This window comes from Canis lupus, chromosome 1, assembly GCF_048164855.1.
Source record: "Canis lupus baileyi chromosome 1, mCanLup2.hap1, whole genome shotgun sequence".
Classification (NCBI taxonomy): domain Eukaryota; kingdom Metazoa; phylum Chordata; class Mammalia; order Carnivora; family Canidae; genus Canis; species Canis lupus.
The window spans coordinates 118,296,603-118,315,503 of NC_132838.1; the positions used below are offsets into that span (position 1 = coordinate 118,296,603).

At 55.2% G+C, this 18,901-nt stretch overlaps 1 protein-coding gene, 1 long non-coding RNA gene and 1 pseudogene across 2 annotated transcripts in view; 2 read left to right on the forward strand and 1 right to left on the reverse strand.

The window, feature by feature from the left end:
• Positions 1–4,065, forward strand: LOC140607378 (uncharacterized). Its single transcript, XR_012009436.1, has 2 exons — positions 1–380; positions 3,796–4,065. It is a non-coding gene; the product is annotated as an uncharacterized lncRNA (long non-coding RNA).
• LOC140608683 (glutaredoxin-3 pseudogene) lies at positions 441–2,215 on the forward strand (annotated as a pseudogene).
• The window catches only part of WTIP (WT1 interacting protein), a 26,453-nt gene continuing 11,074 nt past the window's right edge, over positions 3,523–18,901 (reverse strand). The window contains exons 3-8 of the mRNA XM_072781894.1: positions 14,258–14,325; positions 14,039–14,101; positions 13,747–13,877; positions 12,895–12,946; positions 12,148–12,216; positions 3,523–9,626 (exon numbers count right to left, since the gene is read on the reverse strand). Of these exons, the coding sequence (XP_072637995.1) occupies positions 9,489–9,626; positions 12,148–12,216; positions 12,895–12,946; positions 13,747–13,877; positions 14,039–14,101; positions 14,258–14,325 (521 nt within the window). The 3' untranslated portion in view covers positions 3,523–9,488. The remainder of the gene's footprint in view (positions 9,627–12,147; positions 12,217–12,894; positions 12,947–13,746; positions 13,878–14,038; positions 14,102–14,257; positions 14,326–18,901) is intronic.

Below are 18,901 nucleotides of genomic sequence, written 5' to 3' on the forward strand. Positions count from 1 at the left end.
TAAATAAATAAAACCTTAAAAAAAAAGAAATTGAAGAAAATACAAATAAATGGAAAGACACCCATGCTCGTGGTTCAGAAGAATATTGTTAATATGTCCATACCACCCAAAGCTGTCTATAAATTTACTCCCGGTCTGGTGGCAGCAGCCTGCCCTCGGGCTGCTGAGGCAACAGGGGTCACGGTGGAGGTTGGCTTGGCCTGACACTTTGAGGAGCTGCTGCACCTCAGAGCCAAGTCCCTCCTTGTGCTTTATTTTTAGGCACCATAGGCTCCAGAGTGTACCCAGATGAACAACTTAATGGCAGAGTGAGCCAAAGAACACCCCCAAGTGTCGTCTATAAAGCTGGAAACTAAAGCTGTTCCTGACATATCTAAAAGGTATGAAATGAGTTCCCACTTTTCTGTTTTTCAAGAATTCTCAGAAAACTGACCGATTAGATGATGCACACACGCAAGAGTTGATCCAAAAAGTTCAGGGACATGCATCTAGGTGGTTCCTTTCCACCTAGCGGTAGGAAGGATCCTAAAGATGTCAACCAAGCCTGAAGAAATTCACCCAGGCTGCTCCCTGCAGGTTGTTCATGACAGGAACTCTTCAGGAACCATGTGGCGGGTTCAGCAAGCAGATGGCAGACATTCTTAACGAACATAATTTTTGGTTTAGCAGATTTGATATCCTCTCAGGTGAAGAAGTTCATCAGGTCCTCAAAACTTACTCCAATTGGCCCATCTATTCCCAGCTCTGTTCATGGAGAGCTCAGAGGAGGGCTTGACTGAATTAAGGATCCAGAAACCTCTGAAGAACTAGATACAATTTGCCTCCACGCTCCCAAATTAGAGGAAAGATCCAAAGTACTGACAAATAAAGCTTCTGTAATGAAATGTAATGAAAAACAACAGAAAGCAAAATGTGCATTCAGCTAACAAATTCCAGAAATACTAAATAGTACCAGTGTTGACTATGAGACATTTGATGATATATTAGAGAATAAGAATTTCGATAACAATTAAAAACTCAAATCGGCCAACATACTCTCAGCTGTATGTGGAAGGGGAGCTTGTTGGATGAGTGCGTATCATTAAGAAACTGAAAGAAAATTACAGTTCATGACTTAGTGGATCAGTGGTAGAAAAATGCTTCTTACCCAGTTACAGTTTGCGTAGTTTCCAAAAGTTGCGCTAAATAAATGTATGTTATTTTTTTCTCCAAAACCGGAATACGGGGCAGCCCCAGTGGCGCAGCGGTTTAGCGCCGCCTGCAGCCCAGGGTGTGATCCTGGAGACCCCGGGATCGAGTCCCACATCGGGCTCCCTGCATGGAGCCTGCTTTTCCCTCTGCCTGTGTCTCTGTCTCTCTCTCTAGCTGTGTCTCTATGAATAAATAAATAAAATCTTTAAAAAAAAAAAAAAAACCCGGAATACGACAAACATCTCCAAATTCAATGTAGTTAATAATTAAATCCTAATCCCTATCAAAATTCCAATGGCATGTTTCACAAAAATAAAGCAATCCAAAAATTCATGCGGAAGCACAAGAGATTGAATAGCCAAGGCAATCCTGAGAAAGAACAAGGCTGGAGGAACCACACTTCCTGATTTCAAACTATACTACAAAGCTGTAGGGATCAACACAGCATGGCACTGGCAGAGAGACAGACACCTAGATCAATGGAACGGAATCCAAGGCCCAGAAAGAAACCCGTGCATGCACAGTCATTGCTGATATTTGATAAAGGAGCCACAAACACTCAATGGGGAAAAGATAGGCTCTTCAACGAATAGTCTTGGGAAAACTGGATATTTATATGCAAAACAATGAAATTGGGTGCCTATCTTATACCACTCACAAAAATTAACTCAAAATGGATTAAAGACTTGGGATGCCTGGGTGGCTCAGTGGTTGAGCGGCTGCCTTTGGCTCAGGTTGTGATCCCAGGGTCCTGGAATGGAGTCCCACATCGGGCTCCCCACAGGGAGCCTGCTTCTCCCTCTGCCTGTGTCTCTGCCTCTCTCTGTGTGTCGCTCATGAATAAATAAGTAAAATCTTAAAAAGAAACAAAGAGGGATCCCTGGGTGGCGCAGCGGTTTGGCGCCTGCCTTTGGCCCAGGGCACGATCCTGGAGACCCGGGATCGAATCCCACGTCAGGCTCCCGGTGCATGGAGCCTGCTTCTCTCTCTGCCTCTGTCTCTGCCTCTCTCTCTCTCTCTCTCTGTATGACTATCATAAATAAATAAAAAAATTTAAAAAAAAAAAGAAACAAAGAATATTACCCAGCATCCAGAATGAATGACTACAGCCACACATAAGCACATGGATGAATCTTTAAAATGTAAGACTGAAAAAAAGATAAAATAAAATAAAATGTAAGACTGAGCAGAAGTACACACAGAAAACATACAGGGTGATCCGATTAATATAAGACAGTCCTAAAGCATTCAATACTAAATAATACATTGTTTAAGGGTACGTGGTAGCAAAACTATATAGAACAGTACAGGGGTAGTCAACACATGACTCCATGTGCTGGTTATGCCCGAGAGGGGAGCTACAGGGGGTCTGCCCGGGGTAAGGGCACATGTGGGATCCAGGTTGTATTCTATTCTCAAGCTGGGAAGTAGATCCACTGGCATGTGTTCTTTTCTTTAAATTATACATAGATGTTTTCTAGTCTCAGTATACATGATCTATTTCTCAATATAAACTGAAAAAAGAGAGGTACCTGGGGGGCTCAGTGGCTTAAGCATCTGCCTTTGGCTCAGGTCATGATCCCAAGGTCCTGGGATGGAGCCCAGCACCCAGCTCCCTGCTCATCAGGGAGCCTGCTTCTCCCTCTGCCCCTCCCCCTGCTCATGCTTTCTCTCTCTCTCTGAAAGAAATAAAATTCTAAAAAATCATAAAATGAAAAAAGACAAGAAAACCATGACTCCATGTTGGACCTTGAGAGCAGCACATTTCCTCCTGATGAAGACATAGGGAAAGGTCTCGCCCCAGCCCTGAGCAGGATGGGGAAGGGAGGTAACCAGGACCACACTAAGGGGGCTCAGAGCAGCACCAAGGGGTGCGCTGAGCCCCTGTGGCACGAGAGGAAGGGAAGTGATGGAGAATGGCCATGAGACCCAGGGAAGGACCGACACAGGGGGCTGCTCAGAGGGCCCTGGCCCCAAAGACCCACCTCCCACATGGACATGGTGCCGGGGGTGACATGCAGAAGGTCTACAGCCGGCTCGGTGGCCCCTTCTGAGGGGGGAGCTGACCTGAGTCAGGGACACCACTGTGACCTCAACATCTTTCTGGAATCACAAAAGCAAGAGCCTGGAGGTCTTCACACATCATGCCCCGGCCCAGTGTCCTCTCCTGGCAGGTGGTCCTAGCTGTGCAGTGAGAGGTCTCATGGACACAAGGTGTGCCCACACCACTGCTGAAGTGACACGGACACTGCCACATAGGGACCCAAGTGCAGTCAAACCGCAGAAATGCCCGATCCTCCTTTCGCTCACCTAAGTGATAAGAGTAACTCACTTTTTTTTTCAGACTGCGGTAAACCTTTTATTACAAATTACAATTAAACCTCTCCATAACATCTCAGACAGTCACCAACGCCATTTCACGTCTCTAACAGAGCAGAGTGGGCATCAACACACGGCTGTACACAGCAGGTTGTAGCTCCGGAAACTACCGTTCAACATGTTAAAATAAAGTGGCTGTGGATTTTTTTTTCTTTTCTAGTATCATAAACATATGCTATTTGATAGTATCTGAATTTAATTTAAAACATTTATTTTTGCAAACAGAACATAAAGCTTCTGAGGTGAGCATCTAAGGGAGAAAGGAAGTTCTGTTATGAAGCCAGGCCCAAGCGAGACCCCACTTAAAATCCGCCAGCATGAACTTGAGAACTCGGTCCTCCGTTCGTCAGGGTTAACCTGGGTTTGGATGGAATGGGAACCACACTGCCTCCCGGGGCTTCTTCAGTCTTGCCTTCCTGAGAGGAAGACGAAAACAGCTCTCTCCCTTTCTCAACTTCCTTTCTCAGCCCCAGAAAGCCACCACCACATGGCCAAACTCGCTCCAGAACAGGACCATCGCAGCTCCGTAGGCTGGTCTGTCAAGAGGCTCCAGGCAGGAATGGTTTCCACAGGGAGCAAGTCGATACCTTGGAAGCCTCAGACCCGTGGGACTGGCAGGGGTGTGGAGCAGCAGTTAACCCCAATCCGCTCTCTGGTCCGGAGCTTCCTCTGGAGCCAGGCTCTCAGGGCAGCCTGGATCCGCTCGAGCTTTTCTGCCAGTCCGGCTCCTTCAGCTCTGTCTGCAGCCGTCATCCTTGTGCATCTGCCTGTAGATCTCCACTAGCGTTTGGAGTCCTAAGGCTCATCTTCCAGTGGCACTGAGCTGGTCTACAAGGGAATCTGGGCATTCCTCACCCGGTGGCGATCCGCATCTCTCTGGTCAGACAGGAGGTCAAAAAGGCCCCCTGGTGACAGTCCTCGGCTCCCATTCACGGTGCCACCACTGGATGCTTCCCCATTCAGCACAAAGCTGTTGGCGCCCCCAGTTTGCACCATAGTGGCTGGAGGATGAATCTGCGAGGATAGCTGTCCCGGTGAGGTCCAATAAATGACTCCTCCCGGAGTCAGCCCCCTCCTCCAGGGTCTCCCCCAGGCTGGGGCAAGTAACGGAGCTGGGAGCTCCTGGGTGGTGGTGCAATCAGTTTCAGCACGGACTCCCGAAGCTGGCCTGCAGGTGCTGCTGGGCATCTCCAACGCCTCCATCCTTCGGGACCTGGAGCCACCACCCCAGTCTACATGGGGGCACCAGGACCTCCAGAAGGGCTGCCACGGAGTCTCGGCTACTTCCCCATCCACCAGACAACAGTAACTCGCTTTTACTGAGCATTTGTCAGGCACCTGTTAGTGCTCTCAGAGCCTCACTGACCCACTCAACCAACTCAACCCTGGGAATGCCCATGTGGGGCGTACATGCTCTCACAGACACGGGCAGGGAGCTTTTGCCCCATTGCTGCCCTGCAACACCTTTACTCAGGTCACAGTGATCTCCATCTTTCCCAAACCCCCGCTGCAGGCCCTGCCCTTTTTCTGCAAGGCTTCTCCGATGCCACCTGTCCACCCTCCCCACCCTGCCAGCCCGCCCCACTAGCCACCCCTGCTCCAACCCCCTTGCCGAGTTAGATGTAGGGCCCATTCCCTTTTCTGTCTCACCCTCCTTCCCCGTGATCTCAGCCACGAACACCTCTGTATCTACAGCTCTGACTTCCTCCCTGAGCTCCACACTTAAAATACCCAACGGCCTGTGCCACATACACAGGGGCGTCTGTCTTCTGCCTCCATGTGGCAAAGTGGAATTTTCAACTTACACTCCCACACAGAACCTGTTTCTACCACATGCTTCCCCTCCAAGGAAGGGGTAAGACACATCCACTCAGGTGCTCAGTCCAAAAGCCAGTGAGTTATTCTTTGTTTCCCCAATCAGACCAAATACGACTGTTTTTAAATACTTAAAGAAGGAGGAAGGGGAGGGGGAGGGGGGAGGAGGAGGAGGGGGAGGAGGAGGGGGAGGAGAGGGGTGCCTGGCTGGCTCAGCCAGAAGAGCATGCAACTCTTGATCTCGGGGTCATGAGTTCGAGCCCCACGTTGGGTGTTGAGATTACTTAAATAGAAATCTTTAAAAATAAATAAATAAAAAAGAGAAAAAAAGGAAAAAGAAGGGGACAGAGAGAAAAGGTGGGCCCACCTCACAGCTAAATGCAATCCTTCCCCCCTGACCCCTAGCGGTGAGACACCCCCCCCCCCACTCCCACCCAGGGCTCCTGTGGTCTTCCCCTAGGACCTGGTGGCTCCTCACTCACGAGTGGTCCCTGACCCCCATACACGACAGCATGGGCCACCTCTCTGCTCCCTGTCCCCATGGTACCTCCCAAGGCTGTCCTCTGCAGGAAAGGGTCAACCTGTAACACCCCCGCCCAGGCTTAGGGAGGGCAGCCCAGCAGTGCTGTCGGGGCCAGAGAAAAAAAGATGGAAGGGGAGAAGGCACCTTGCCACTCCAGCTGTATCCCTCTTGGGTTTTCCAGGTTCCCTGGGACCCCACACACTTCCCCAGCTGTGTCTCCAGGAACCAAGCACTGGGTGAGTGCCTACAGCCTCAGAATGGTCCTGCTATCCCAGGAGACACTGTCACACAGAATCCCTCCTGGGAGCCTCCCCACCTCCAGCCAGGCCACATGGGCCCCTCCCTCTGTGAGCCCCCCACCCAGGCCTCCTCTAAGCAGTTGCCCTGTCCTCAGGGCATGCACTCCTCCCCTAGTCGGGGGACCCACCACATCCACTCAGGGTGCAGAGAGACCACGCAGCATGCAGGGCCAGGTCCCCCAGAGCTGTCCTGGGTGGAAGGTCACCAGCAAACCTAGGTGCTGCCCCCACTTGCAGACTTGGCCTCAGATCCCAACCCACAGCCCTCCAGGAGCCCCTGCAGGCCGAGGCCACTCCTACCCCCAGAGCTGCAGGAAGCAGCTGCTAACCAGAGGTGAGAGGGGGGCGAGGTGAGAGAGCTGGTGGCGAGCACAGCCCCACTCGCCGCTGCTTCACCCTGTTACCGCCACAGACTGGCCCACAGACCCCAAGTCACTCCTGGGCCCACATGGCTTCTGTGGGTTTCCACGCCCAGCCCCTCCCAGGGCCCGTAAACACTGCCCCAGCTGCCCACCCCTTCTAGATCCTCCCGAGCAAGGCCACCAAAGGCACCCAAGTTCATCTGCAGCTCAGCGGGTGCTCATCTGTGTTTCCTGGCCAGAGAGGGACAGGAAGCACTGACCAGGAGGGGTCAGCACCGTCCCCTGCAACCCCAGGACCATGAAGACACCCCGCGCCCTTGAACCACTCCCAGAACCCTCCAAGAGCCCACCATCCCAGACACACACACACAGAGCAGGGGACCCAGCACTCAAAAGTCTGGGCCTTGAGGCAGGAGTACTGAACTGCGGCCCTGGCACAGAGGCACAGCTGGGAGTGTACTGCCTGGGACACACCCGCACACACCTGATGTGCACAGTGTATAGCATTTGTGTTCAGCTCCTATTCCTGGGTCTTCATATTCCTTCCACCCGTGGCTCCTCCACTGGGCAGCTAAGGCTGCGTGTGAACGTGCAAAGCAAGGTGGTGGTGAGTCCTGAGCTGCGACCCGGAAGGCCAGGGCAGGTGTGGCTCAGGCACGGGGGAGACACAGAAGCGAACCGCGCAGACACACCCTGGCCTGGAGGGCTCACAGTCCAGTGAGAGGACAGACACGAACGGGATACACAGAAGTACAGCAGTGACAAAGGCGCAGCTAGTATCACCAGGCGCCAACATCAGGGGAGGCAGCCCAGGGGCAGGTGGGTACAGGTGGGCACCCCCGGCGGGGGGTCATGGGCAATCTACGTGGCTCAGAGTCCAGCTCTCCCACGGCTCCCTCGGTCTCAACAACCGTCGGGGCAGCACTAACTCCTGAAAGTGGCCTGGAAGATGCTGCTTTTGGCAAATGAGCGTGGAGAGCATGGCCCAAAATTCTGGGTTTTCAGCGACGTGTAGTAACTGGAGAAAAGAGGCCACCGTGGCCAGAGATGCGGCCACTGCCCCCCACCCAGGGTCACGCGCTCCCTTGCTGCGACTTCCAACCAAGTGTGGCACACCAACTGGGGTGGGCTCGGCTGGGAGGACTCGGGCCCCCCGCCGAGGGAAGCATGGTAGCCCGTGGGCAGTGCGGACAAGCGTGCCTCCAGGGCCCCCACGAAGGGAGAGAAAGGAGGAGGGCTGAGTGTGCAGCCAGGAGGGACCGAGGCCAAAGCCGCCTGGACATCAGAGGCGAAAAAGGGGGAAGCCTGGGAGGCCCTGGCTAGAGAGCAGAGCAGCCGGCTCAAGAGTAAGCGAGAGCCAGAACCAGCCCCCCCTTCCTGAAACGTTCTCGCTGGGATCGCCTCCTCCTCCTCCGAGAAGCCTCCCTGATCTTGCCCAGGTCAGTCCCCTTCTCGGAAAACAGCTTTCCCGTCCCAGGGCAGCCTCTGCCTTTAGGTACTTGGTTGCCCAACACCCAACGACCCGGGGAGGTGCTTCTTCAGTCCTCCAGGGGGCCTTCCAGCTGGGCCCTGGTGGCACCCCACTGTGGCACCCTACTGCCGCGCCAGGGCCTGATCCGAGTCCCACAGCCTTGCTTCCCTGGCCGCGACCTACTGGCCCGACCCTACCGGCAGAGAGACCAGAGAGACCGCACCTACTAGGGGAGGGCAAGGCCAGGAGCCGGGGTGGGGGTGTGAGGGGTGAGGGGGGTCCGGGTATGGGGGGGTCCAGGCACAAAGGGACTTAAGTCCAAATATCCAGAGGCGCCTCTGGCCGCAGGGCCCCCCCAGGGCCCCCCCCCTGCAAGTCCCCGCTTCCCAACCCTGATGCGCCGCCTTTCAGAGAAAGGGTATTCTCCTAGTTTCCCCAAACCACATCCCATTAGGCCACTGCCCTTCAGACAGCCCCACAAACAGAGCCCCACATTATTCCGAAGCCTGACAAGCAAACACCTACTTTGGGATTTCAGAGGGATTCATACAAAAAAAGTTTAAAAACACATTTTTTTTTTTTTTATCCCCTGAAACGGAGCTATGCGACCTCCAAAGGGGACACCTGTGAGTTTCTTGTAATTTTTCTAAGAAATAACAACCGGGGGCCAAGTTTGCTTTTTTTAGAAGAAAACTATATTCTTTTAAAGAAAATGAAAATATTCTCAAAGGAAAAACTTAATTTAAGTCAAATCATACACTTTTTGTCGAGTAGCGGGTGCCCGGAGCCTGACCACGCGGCCGGGCGCCCCCTCGCGGCCTCTGTCCACCGAGCCCTGCGGCTGCAGTCGCGCGAGTTCCCGCCCAGGGCTGCAGGGGCCCAGGATCGGGTCCCCGGGGGCGCGGGATCGGGTCCCCCGGCGGGGCCGCGCCTGCAAACACCCGGCGGAACCCCGGGGGCCACCCCGCGGCGGCCGAAGGCGGGGCTCCTCCGCGGCCCCGCCCCAAGGGGGCCCCACCCGCCCGGGACCCCCACCCGCCGGGACACGCGCGCCCTCGGGCCCTCGGCCAGGCCCCCGCCTGCTAGACCAGCCCTGCCCCGAGGGCGCTCCGGGAGGGAGGGGGCCGGCCCCGCACGCCGCGCCCCTGCACGCGGTCTGGGTGCCCGCCCCAGGCGGAGGGGCGCGGGGGACCCGGGAACGGCAGGCGTGGGGGGGGAGGGAGGAAGGGAAGGAGGGGAGGGAGGAGGAGGGAGGAGGGAGGACGGAGGAGGGCAGGGCGGCCGGCAGGCACAGACGGTGAATAAATAGCAGCAGCTTCGCCGGGGGCCGGCCCCTCGGCCGGGCGGGGGGCTCGGGGGGCGCGGGGGGCGCGGGGGGCGGACGCCCGGCTCCGACACGGCCCCGCCCCGGCCCCGCCCCCGCCCCGCGCGGCTCCGCCCCGCCCCGCTCAGAGCTCCGTGACGTGCACGGCCGAGGGCAGGGGCCCCGGGCCCAGGCGCCGCAGGTGGCAGCGGCGGCACAGCAGGTGGCCGTCCAGGGGGTAGCAGCGGCGTCCGTCCTCCCCGCTCAGCTGCAGCCCGCAGTCCTAGGGGGAGCACAGCCGGCGGGTAAGCGGGGCGCGGGGGCGCCCGAGGGAGGGCGGCTGGGGGGGCGGCCCGGGAGCCGCGGCGCGGAGGGGGCGGAGGGGGCGGCTCGTAAGGACCCGCGATGGGGCGCGGAGGGGGCGACCTCAGGGCGGGGAGATGAGCGCGCACCCCACGCCGAGGGGCCGCTGGGGCTGCCCGACCCCGCACCCCCCACCTCCCCGCGCGCTCGGGGGCTCTCTCCCTCCCTCTCCCCCCACCTCAAAGAAATTAAAAACAGCAACAAACAGCGCCTCCCAGGGAGCGCAGGGAGCCCAGAGAACCAGAAAAGAGAAGTGGATTCAGGCGCCCAGACTCCCTGGGGGGGGGAGGGGGAGGCGGAGCTGAGCCGGAGGGATGGGGCCCAAGTTAGAAAAAACCCAAACTGGGTGGACCCGAGGGCACAGCGAAGAGTCTCAAGAGTCTCGGAGGGAGGGTCCACGGCAGAAAGCCACTGAGAGCAGGACAGTGACAACTGAGAAGTGCCTTCTGCCCCCCCCACAGGGGTCCCCTCCTGCCTCCCCACCCAGGGGTTCCCTCCTGCCTCCCTCGCCCCCACACACACGAGGGTCATGGAGGGCAAGGCCACCACACAACCTCTTCCGTCCCCTCCCCAAGGAGCCCCCTCTGGTCACACTCCCACCACACCCAGGGCTAACCTGCTTTGACGGTTCCGCAGCCCTGACCCCAACACCTGTCCTGCTCGCACCGGGCCCTGCCGCTAACCACCACACACCAGGGAGGCCTGGGGACAAGGGTCTCCCCGGCCCTGGCGCCCCACCCCTGAAGCCTGCCTTGATCGCCCGCTCTAGTGCTCAGAGGCCCCAGGGGGACCCCACGGCCCCCAGGACAGCAGACAGGACGCCCTGTCATTGCCACGGGGGAACTAGGGCGCCTCCTTCCCGGGTCCCGCAGCAGGATCCCAGTTCCCGCTGGGCCGCCTGCCCCCACCAGGGCCACCTGCTTCCAGGCCGTCCCCTGAGTGCCACTGAAGCTCTCGCTGACCCTCCCTCCCGCTTCTCCCTGGGGCTGAGGCCCGACATGCTGTTCTCGGCTTTTCTCCCACCTCTCCTGTGCTCACTCGGCCTGGCCTCCCCGTATGGCCCCTCAGCACCCCTCAAAGGTCGCCGTTGCTGGGCTGTGCTGGGCCCCTCTCCTGCCGCTGCGACTTCCCTGGGAGACTCCCTCGCGCCCTGGCCTCCCCCACACGGGCCTCGGGCCTCGGGCTTCCAGCCACGCGGCAGCAAGGCCTGGGTCTCACCCTACGTCCCCTGCTCTGGGTGCGAGATACGCGACACGGACCCTCGGGCCCTGGAGACGGGGGAGCAGAGGGGTGAGCCCTACAAGTGCCCAGGTGACCACCTCATGAGGTTCTCCAGGCCCCAAAGAGGGCCCACTGTCCTTGAGTTGAAAATTTGGGGGGGCCCAAACCACTGGAGACCTCGGGGGAGAGTATCAGAGAAGAGAGACCTATGGGTGCCCCGACTCCCAAATTCCTAGGCCCGCAGCCAGAGTCTGAACTCCAGCCCGTGTAGCTGCTGCCCCTGGACTCGGGCGTCCCCGGGGCCCCAGATGAGGGCACCTCTCCGCTCCCCCCCACGCCCTCACTTTCTCCAGGGCTCCCCGTGGCCACCTCCTAACCCCCAAACTGCCCTGTCCGGTCACTGACCAAACCCAGTCCCTTTTAACTGCCTGGCGAGCACGCAACCCCACGAGCCACCCCGAGCCAGGACCGCAGCCCCGCCCTTCTCCGCACGGCCAAGAGCCCCCTCCCCAAAGTGCTCCTGCCACCGTGTCACCCTTTTCCACCGCCCCCAGGATCAGTGCGTGGTCCTCAGCCTCACGTCCCAGCTCCTGCCAACTCCTCCTGACTCAGCTGCGCACCTTCGCCCTGGCACCGTCTTAGCTGGGGCGTCCCCCTCTCCTGAAAGCCTTCCCTGATTCTCCAAGGCCTCCCACCTACTCTGACAAGTCACCGTGACTGCGGTAACGACCTGTGTAGACGTTGCCAGAGCACTCATCCCTGCTGCAAGAGTGGGGGCTCCAGGCTCATCCCTGTGCATCCCCAGCACCCCACCCCCTGGAGACCCTCAGTAAATATTTGATCCAATAGGAAGTGGGCTGAGGACATAGCTTGGGGAGAAGGGAGAGGGCCCCCTGGGGCGGCGGGGAGTGCGGGACAGAACCAGAGCCGGGGAGCTGGGCCCACAGGACACCGAGAGAAGTGGACACCTGCGTGTGGGCACCTGGCTGGCTCAGTTGGTTAAACGGCTGCCTTCGGCGCTGGTCGGGATCCTGGGGTCCTGGGATCGAGTCCAGTGTTGGGCTCCCTGCTCAGTGGAGAGCCTGCTTCTCCCTCTCCCCGCCCCCCCACTCGTGCTCTCTCACAGATAAAAATCTTTTTTTTTTTTTTTTTAAAAAAAAAGGGTCCTACATGGAGGGGGGCTGCCCAGCCACCAGCATTCCGGGGGGGCCCAGGCTCACCTCACAGTGGTAACACTCCACATGGTAGTCTCTGTCCATGGACACCACACGGATGGTCGTCTCACAGCCCTGGAGGAAGAGACGAAGTTCGGACACAATCAGCAAATTGGGGTTTGGGGCGACCTGTGTGGGGTGCACACGCCACACAACACGGCCTGGTCGTGGCAGGTGCGCATTCGTGCCCATGTGGACCCTGCCTGTGGTGCTCCCACGGGCAGAACGGGCATCGGCAGGTGCACACGAATGGATGTCCCCCCGCAGCGACACCCAAGAGCACGCACACGCATCCGTGAGAGCTGTCACGTGAGTGTCTACGTGTGTCTACATGTTCTTTTCAGTTCTTTGCAGTCAGGAAGGGCCACCGCCAGTCCTGCCTCCCCAGGCACACCAGCCTGGGGCAGAGCCAGCGTGGGTGGAAGGCACGGTGCCGGAGAGCACCCCCAGGATGTCTCCTGCACAGACTGCAACCTTCTCTCGCCTGCTCCCCCCACCACCTCAGCCTGCAGGGCGAACAGACCCGCGGAGCCATCCTTACGTCCGTGGGCAACGGAGCTGAGGGCCACCACTTCTAACTCTTGCTGGGACACACGGGCGCTTATGGGCACAACACAGCCCTCGGCCCTGAGGGATACGGGGCAGGAGCATCTGCTCCTCCTCCCCCGGGGTCCCAAGGCCTGGGGCCAGCCTGAGCAGAACCAGGCAAGGCTGGGCCAGGCACCTGGTCATCTCCACGTGAGTGGTTCCTACCTGTGCAGGGAGGATGGGACGGGCACAGGAGGCACATTTTGGTGCAAAAACCCTGGAAGAATAAAGGAAACCAGGAGTGACCCCTGAGTGGCCAGAGGCCAAGGGCAGAAAGGCAGACCCACCTACCCACGGGAGCCCCTCGACATGGCCCCAAGCCTCAGGACCCCTTTCCTTATGTGGACACACTGCAGGGGGGCAGCCTCTGCGGTGCCTTCTGGGCCTTTCATCTGGCTCCCCAATTCACAGCCACCCCATCAGCTCCTCCGGGATGGCTTCAGGTTCTCCTTACCCTCTCCCCTAATTGTCCGGGGGTAGGGGGGCTCCCCTAGCTGAGACCCCCACAAAGCCCAGCTCCACAGTGAGTACTCGTGATCCATGCAGGGCACCAACCCCACGCGCGGCAGCCGCACGGGACCAGAGCTCAGCAGGCCGGGCCTGGAGCCACAGCTGGGGGAAAGGACTGGCTGCTCACGTGGACGCCAGCCGGCCAGGGAAAGGACTCTGCAGAGGCTCCAAGCCCCCCCCCCAGGGAGGTGGTCGGCCCCTGGGAGCAGAGGGACAGGTGCAGGTGGGGCAGCCAGGAGAGTGTCCCCGCCCCGCCCCCACCGCCAACTAAGAAGACGGAACATGCAGGCAAAGGCAGGGAGAGGAAAGAGACGACTGGCGCTGAATCATCCAAGAGAGGGTTCCAGACAGATCCAGGCCCTGCGCCCACCACTGAGGACCGACTGATGGGGAGGCTGGAGGTGGAAAGGCCAGGAATGGAGAATCCAGACAGGCAGGGGGGAAAGATGCTCCCGGGGAGGCGGGAGAAACGGCGGGGGTCACCTGCCCCACGGCGCCGGGACTCACGTGTGATAGTCTCTGACACAGTAGATGTTGTTCTCCACGTCCACTGTGAAGGGCACCCCGTCCAGGCACTCGTTGCACACCGAGCACCGGAAGCAGCCTGGGTGATAGGACTTCCCAAGGGCCTGCAGGATCTGGAGGTGGGAGGCACTGAAGGGTCAGTGCAGACGGAAGGCTCAGCACAGCCCCCGAAGAGGCTCTGGCTCTGAGCCCTTGGCAGGTCTGCAACAGGTGACGGGGGGTCCTAAGACCGCTCTTGTCAGAGGGGCTCCAGGAGGCTGGGGGAGGGTCTCACCATCTCCATGATGAGGTGTCCACACACGCTACACTTGTCGGCTGTTTGCTGGAACCCGGAGTACTGACGGGACACAAGGGATCCAGAATGTTAGGTGACAAAGGGGCACTCGCTGCCCAGCCAGCACCTGCCTCCCGGCCCCAGGTCTCCCTGTGAAGCAGGAGGGCCCCCTCCCCTGCTCCCACCCAAGGCACCAGCCAGGGCCCAGCTCCGACTCACCAGGAAGTCCTCCTGGCAGTAGACTTTGTCACCCACATTGTAGAACGCCTTCCCTCGGAGTCGTCTCCCTGCAAGGACGGGGATCGAGAAGGGGGCCTTGGGCCACTGGAACCCAGCGACGAGCCCCTGGTTCCATTTCTCAGGACTCTTCTCCAACAGATGAGAAGCAGATTATGGGCAAATTTTAACATTTCCCTTTATTAGTAGGTCATTACTATTAAAATAATAAATAGGGGATTGGGATCCCTGGGTGGCTCAGCGGTTTAGCGCCTGCCTTTGGCCCAGGGCACGATCCTGGAGACCCGGGATCGAGCCACGTCGGGCTCCCTGCATGGAGCCTGCTTCTCCCTCTGCCTGTGTCTCTGCCTCTCTCTCTCTCTCTCTATCATAAATAAATAAAATCTTAAAAAAGATAAAGTAACAAATATATTTTTTAAATTAAACAGAACCCACTGACAGATTGTTGTAAGAGGTTCTCAAAGCAAATATATAAGGAAGTGCTTTTCATGTGTAAACTGCTGTTCTGGTCAATTTTTAAAAATACATTTGCTGGGGCGCCTGGGTTGCTCAATGAGTTAAGCGTCTGCCTTCAGCTCAGGTCATGATCCCAGGGTCCTGGGATCGAGTCCTGAATCGGGCTCCCTGCTCAGTGAGGAGTCTGCTTCTCCTTCTCCTGCTCCCCCTGGTTATACTTTCTCTCTCTCTGTCAGAGAAATAAAGTCTTTAAAAAAAAATACATTTGTGGGACCCCTGGGTGCCTCAACGGTTGAGCATCTGCCTTTGGCTCAGGTCACAATCCCACAGTCCCAGGATCAAGTCTCACATCAGGCTCCTCGCAGGGAGCCTGCTTCTCCTTCTGCCTCTGTCTCTGCCTCTCTCTGTGTTTCTCATGAATAAACAAATCTTAAAAAAAAAAAAAATTGCTTCAGGGGTGCCTGGGTGGTACAGTCAGTTGACTCTTGGTTTCAGCTCAGGTCATGATCTCAGGATCATGAGATTAAGCCCCGCATCAGGCTCTGTGCTCAGCAGAGTCTGCTTGAGATTCTCTGTACACCCCCCCGCCCATGATCTCTGTCTCTCTCTAAAATAAATAAATATTTTTAAAGTGTTTTTTAAGGGGCAGCCCGGGTGGCTCGGCGGTTTAGCGCCGCCTTTGGCCCAGGGCGTGACCCTGGGGACCCGGGATTGAGTCCCACGTCGGGCTCCCTGCGTGGAGCCTGCTTCTCTCTCTGCCTGTGTCTTTGCCTCTCTCGCTCTGTGTTTCTCATGAATAAATAAGTAAAATATATTTAAAAATAAAAATAATAATTTTTTTAAAGATTTCATTCATTCATGAGAGAGACAGAGAGACACAGAGAGAGAGGCAGAGACACAGGCAGAGGAAGAAGCAGGCTCCATGCAAGGAGCCTGATGTGGGACTCCATCCTGGGTCTCCATGATCATGCCCTGGGCCAAAGGCAGGTGCTAAACCGCTGAGCCACCCAGGGATCCCTAATAAAATGTTTTTTAAAAAATCACTTCAGTGGGACTCAGAGCAGACGTTCCAGAATGAATTGTCATAATCTGTGAACATTAGAAGTATAACTCTCACCAGTTAAGGCCCTCGTGAAAGGGGTGTTCCTGTCAAAACAAGAGCCCCAGCAGACCTGCCTGCTGTTAGAGGCAGCCCACCGGAGTCAGGAGAAAAACCACAGCGCCTAACCAGGAACAGGAGGGAGCCTCCTCCCCTGATAAAGGGCACCTGCGAGAAACCGTGACCTGCCATCAGACATTAGGGGGAAACATTAGAGGCTTTTCCTTCCCCTTAGGATTCAGCATGGGACTAGAGGCCCTACACAGTGCAATATGACAGGGGAAAAAAATTAAAAATTGGAAAGGAAAAAGTACAACTATCTTTCTTCAGGATATGATTGTGTTATATAGAAAATCATAGGGAATCTACCTGAAAAAAACCCTACCGGAACTAATAAATGAGCTTAGCAGGGTTGTAGAATGTGAAATGTGAAACCAAATATATTTGTATATCCTGTAATGAATGAGTGGAAAAAGAACTTACAATTTTTAAAACTGCATTTATAACAGCCTCCCCCAAACCCTGCAAAATATTGAGGGATAAATTTAATAAGAGATATGTGTGACCCTCACTCTGCCAAACGAGACTTTGATGAGAGGAATTTCAAAAGACCTCCATAAATAGGGGATCCCTGGGTGGCTCGGCGGTTTAGCGCCTGCCTTTGGCCCAGGGCATGGTCCTGGAGTCCTGGGATCGAGTCCCGCGTCGGGCTCCCTGCATGGAGCCTGCTTCTCCCTGTGTCTCTCTGCCTCTGTCTCTCATGAATGAATGAATGAATGAATAAATAAATAAAATCTTAAAAAAAAAAAACCCTCCATAAGTAGAACAATCTACCGTTGCTGGAAGACCAGCTCCCCCTTGGGTCTCTCACACTTCTGCATATGTTACAGGGAACTTGCAGCTTTCGTTCAGAACTACCTCCCCAAGGACATCTGTGGAACAAACGGCTTAGAAAACAAAGATGGCTTATGTCCCTCTGAAGTCAAAAGCAGGTTTGTTTGCCGTCCAGTTTATACAGATAATGTGCTTCTCAGAAACACAGGTCACATAGCGTTGCTGGCAGCCCACTATAAAACATGAGGGCTCCCTAAGCTCAGGGCTCCCAGCCTTGACAGAGACCCACTGCTCTGCAGCACCCGCCTGGCCCCCCCTGCGTCACCCCCATGGGACTTGAGGGCATGCACAAGGATTCAAATGTGAGGCTCATCCTGCCTGCAGGGCTGTGAGCTTCTGCCCCAGGAGACTCATGTCTTCAGTCAGCATCGGTGGAACAGTGGCAGACAAACTCATCAGCTTGCACGTAGGGAAAAAAAAAAAAAACCTCTCAGTCCCTGACCATCATCTTCGTGGCTTCAAATGTTCTGTCATCAATTCTCCCCAAATTGATTTGTACGTGCAACACTACACAATTAAGATCCCAGCATTCTTATTTTTTTGTGGATACTGACATGCCATTCTACTCTGTTTCATTCTTTTCTTCTTTCAAACCCTTGCGTTGAGGGCTGCCTTCCAATTCTAAAATTTATATAAAAATACAAAGAACCGGGGATCCCTGGGTGGCGCAGCGGTTTGGCGCCTGCCTTTGGCCCAGGGCGCGATCCTGGAGACCTGGGATCGAATCCCACATCGGGCTTCCGGTGCATGGAGCCTGCTTCTCCCTCTGCCTATGTCTCTGCCCCTCTCTCTTTCTCTCTCTGTGACTATCATAAATAAAAAAAAAAAAAAAAAAAAAAAAAAAAAAAAATACAAAGAACCAAAATAGCCAAATAATCTTGCAAAAGATTAACAATTCTGGAAGACTTACACTGCCTATCTTAAGACTTCAAGTAATCAAGACAGTGTAATATTGGGGTAAGGAAAGACCTAAAGATCAGTGGAACAGACCAGAATGCAAAAATAGACCCATAAATATTTCAATAAACACACAAGTTGGAAAGCAAAGTCTTTTCAGCATATGGTGCTATGACAACTGAAGGGAAAAAATGAAATATGGAACAAAAATGAAACTCAATTCCTCACCTCATACCATACACAAAAGTACATTATGAGGGGTGCCTGGGTGGCTCAGTCGGTTAAGCGTCCGACTCTTGATCTCAGCTCGGGTCTTGATCTCAGGGTCGTGAGTTCAAGCCCCATGCTGGGCTCCATGCTGGGCATGGAGCCTACTTAAAAAAAAAATACCATGAGAATATATTCATAAAACATACATCTGAAAAAAACTTCTACTCAGAATATATATAGTCTAAGTAATAAAAGACAAGTAACTCTCAATTCAAAAGCTGAGCAAAAGACCCGGACAGACTTCATAAAAGAAGATATAAATGGCCAAGAGGCAGACAAAAAAGACGCTCAACCTTATTAGTCATCAGGGAAATGCAATTAAAACCAAGAGATACCATTTCTCATCCATTAGAATGGGTGAATTAAAAAGACGAAAATACCACTTGTTGGCAAACACATAGAATAACCCAACTCTAACATTTCTAGTGGGAGTATGAAAATGGCACAACCCCCTTTGGAAAAGTTTGGCAGTCTCTTATGAAGTTAAACATACACTTAGCCTATGACCCAGAAATTCCACTCCTTGGAATTTACCCGAGAGAGAAATGAAAACATTTGTCCACAGATGACCTGTACGAGAATGTTCACAGCACAATCTATCAGTGTGTGAACGTACCACAAACTGTGGTATGTTCATACAATAAAATTCTACTCAGCAATAAAAAGGAGCGAGCTACTAATACATGGATGGGGGGGCGCCTGGTTGGCTCCGACGGTAGAGCGTGCAACTCTTGATCTCGCGGATGCAAGTTGGAGCCCCACATTGGGTACAGAGGTTACTTAGGGGACTCGGGATCGAGTCCCATGTCAGGCTCCCTGCATGGAGCCTGCTTCTCCCTCTGCCTGTGCCTCTCTCTGTCTCTCTCTCTCTCTCTCTCTCTGTCTCTCGTGATTAAATAAATAAAGTCTTTAAAAATAAATAAATAAATATTTAAAAAAATAAAAGCTTAAAAAAAAATACTCCCCCGGGGAAATCTCCCTCCACACAGACCTCACCCAATTCCCACAGG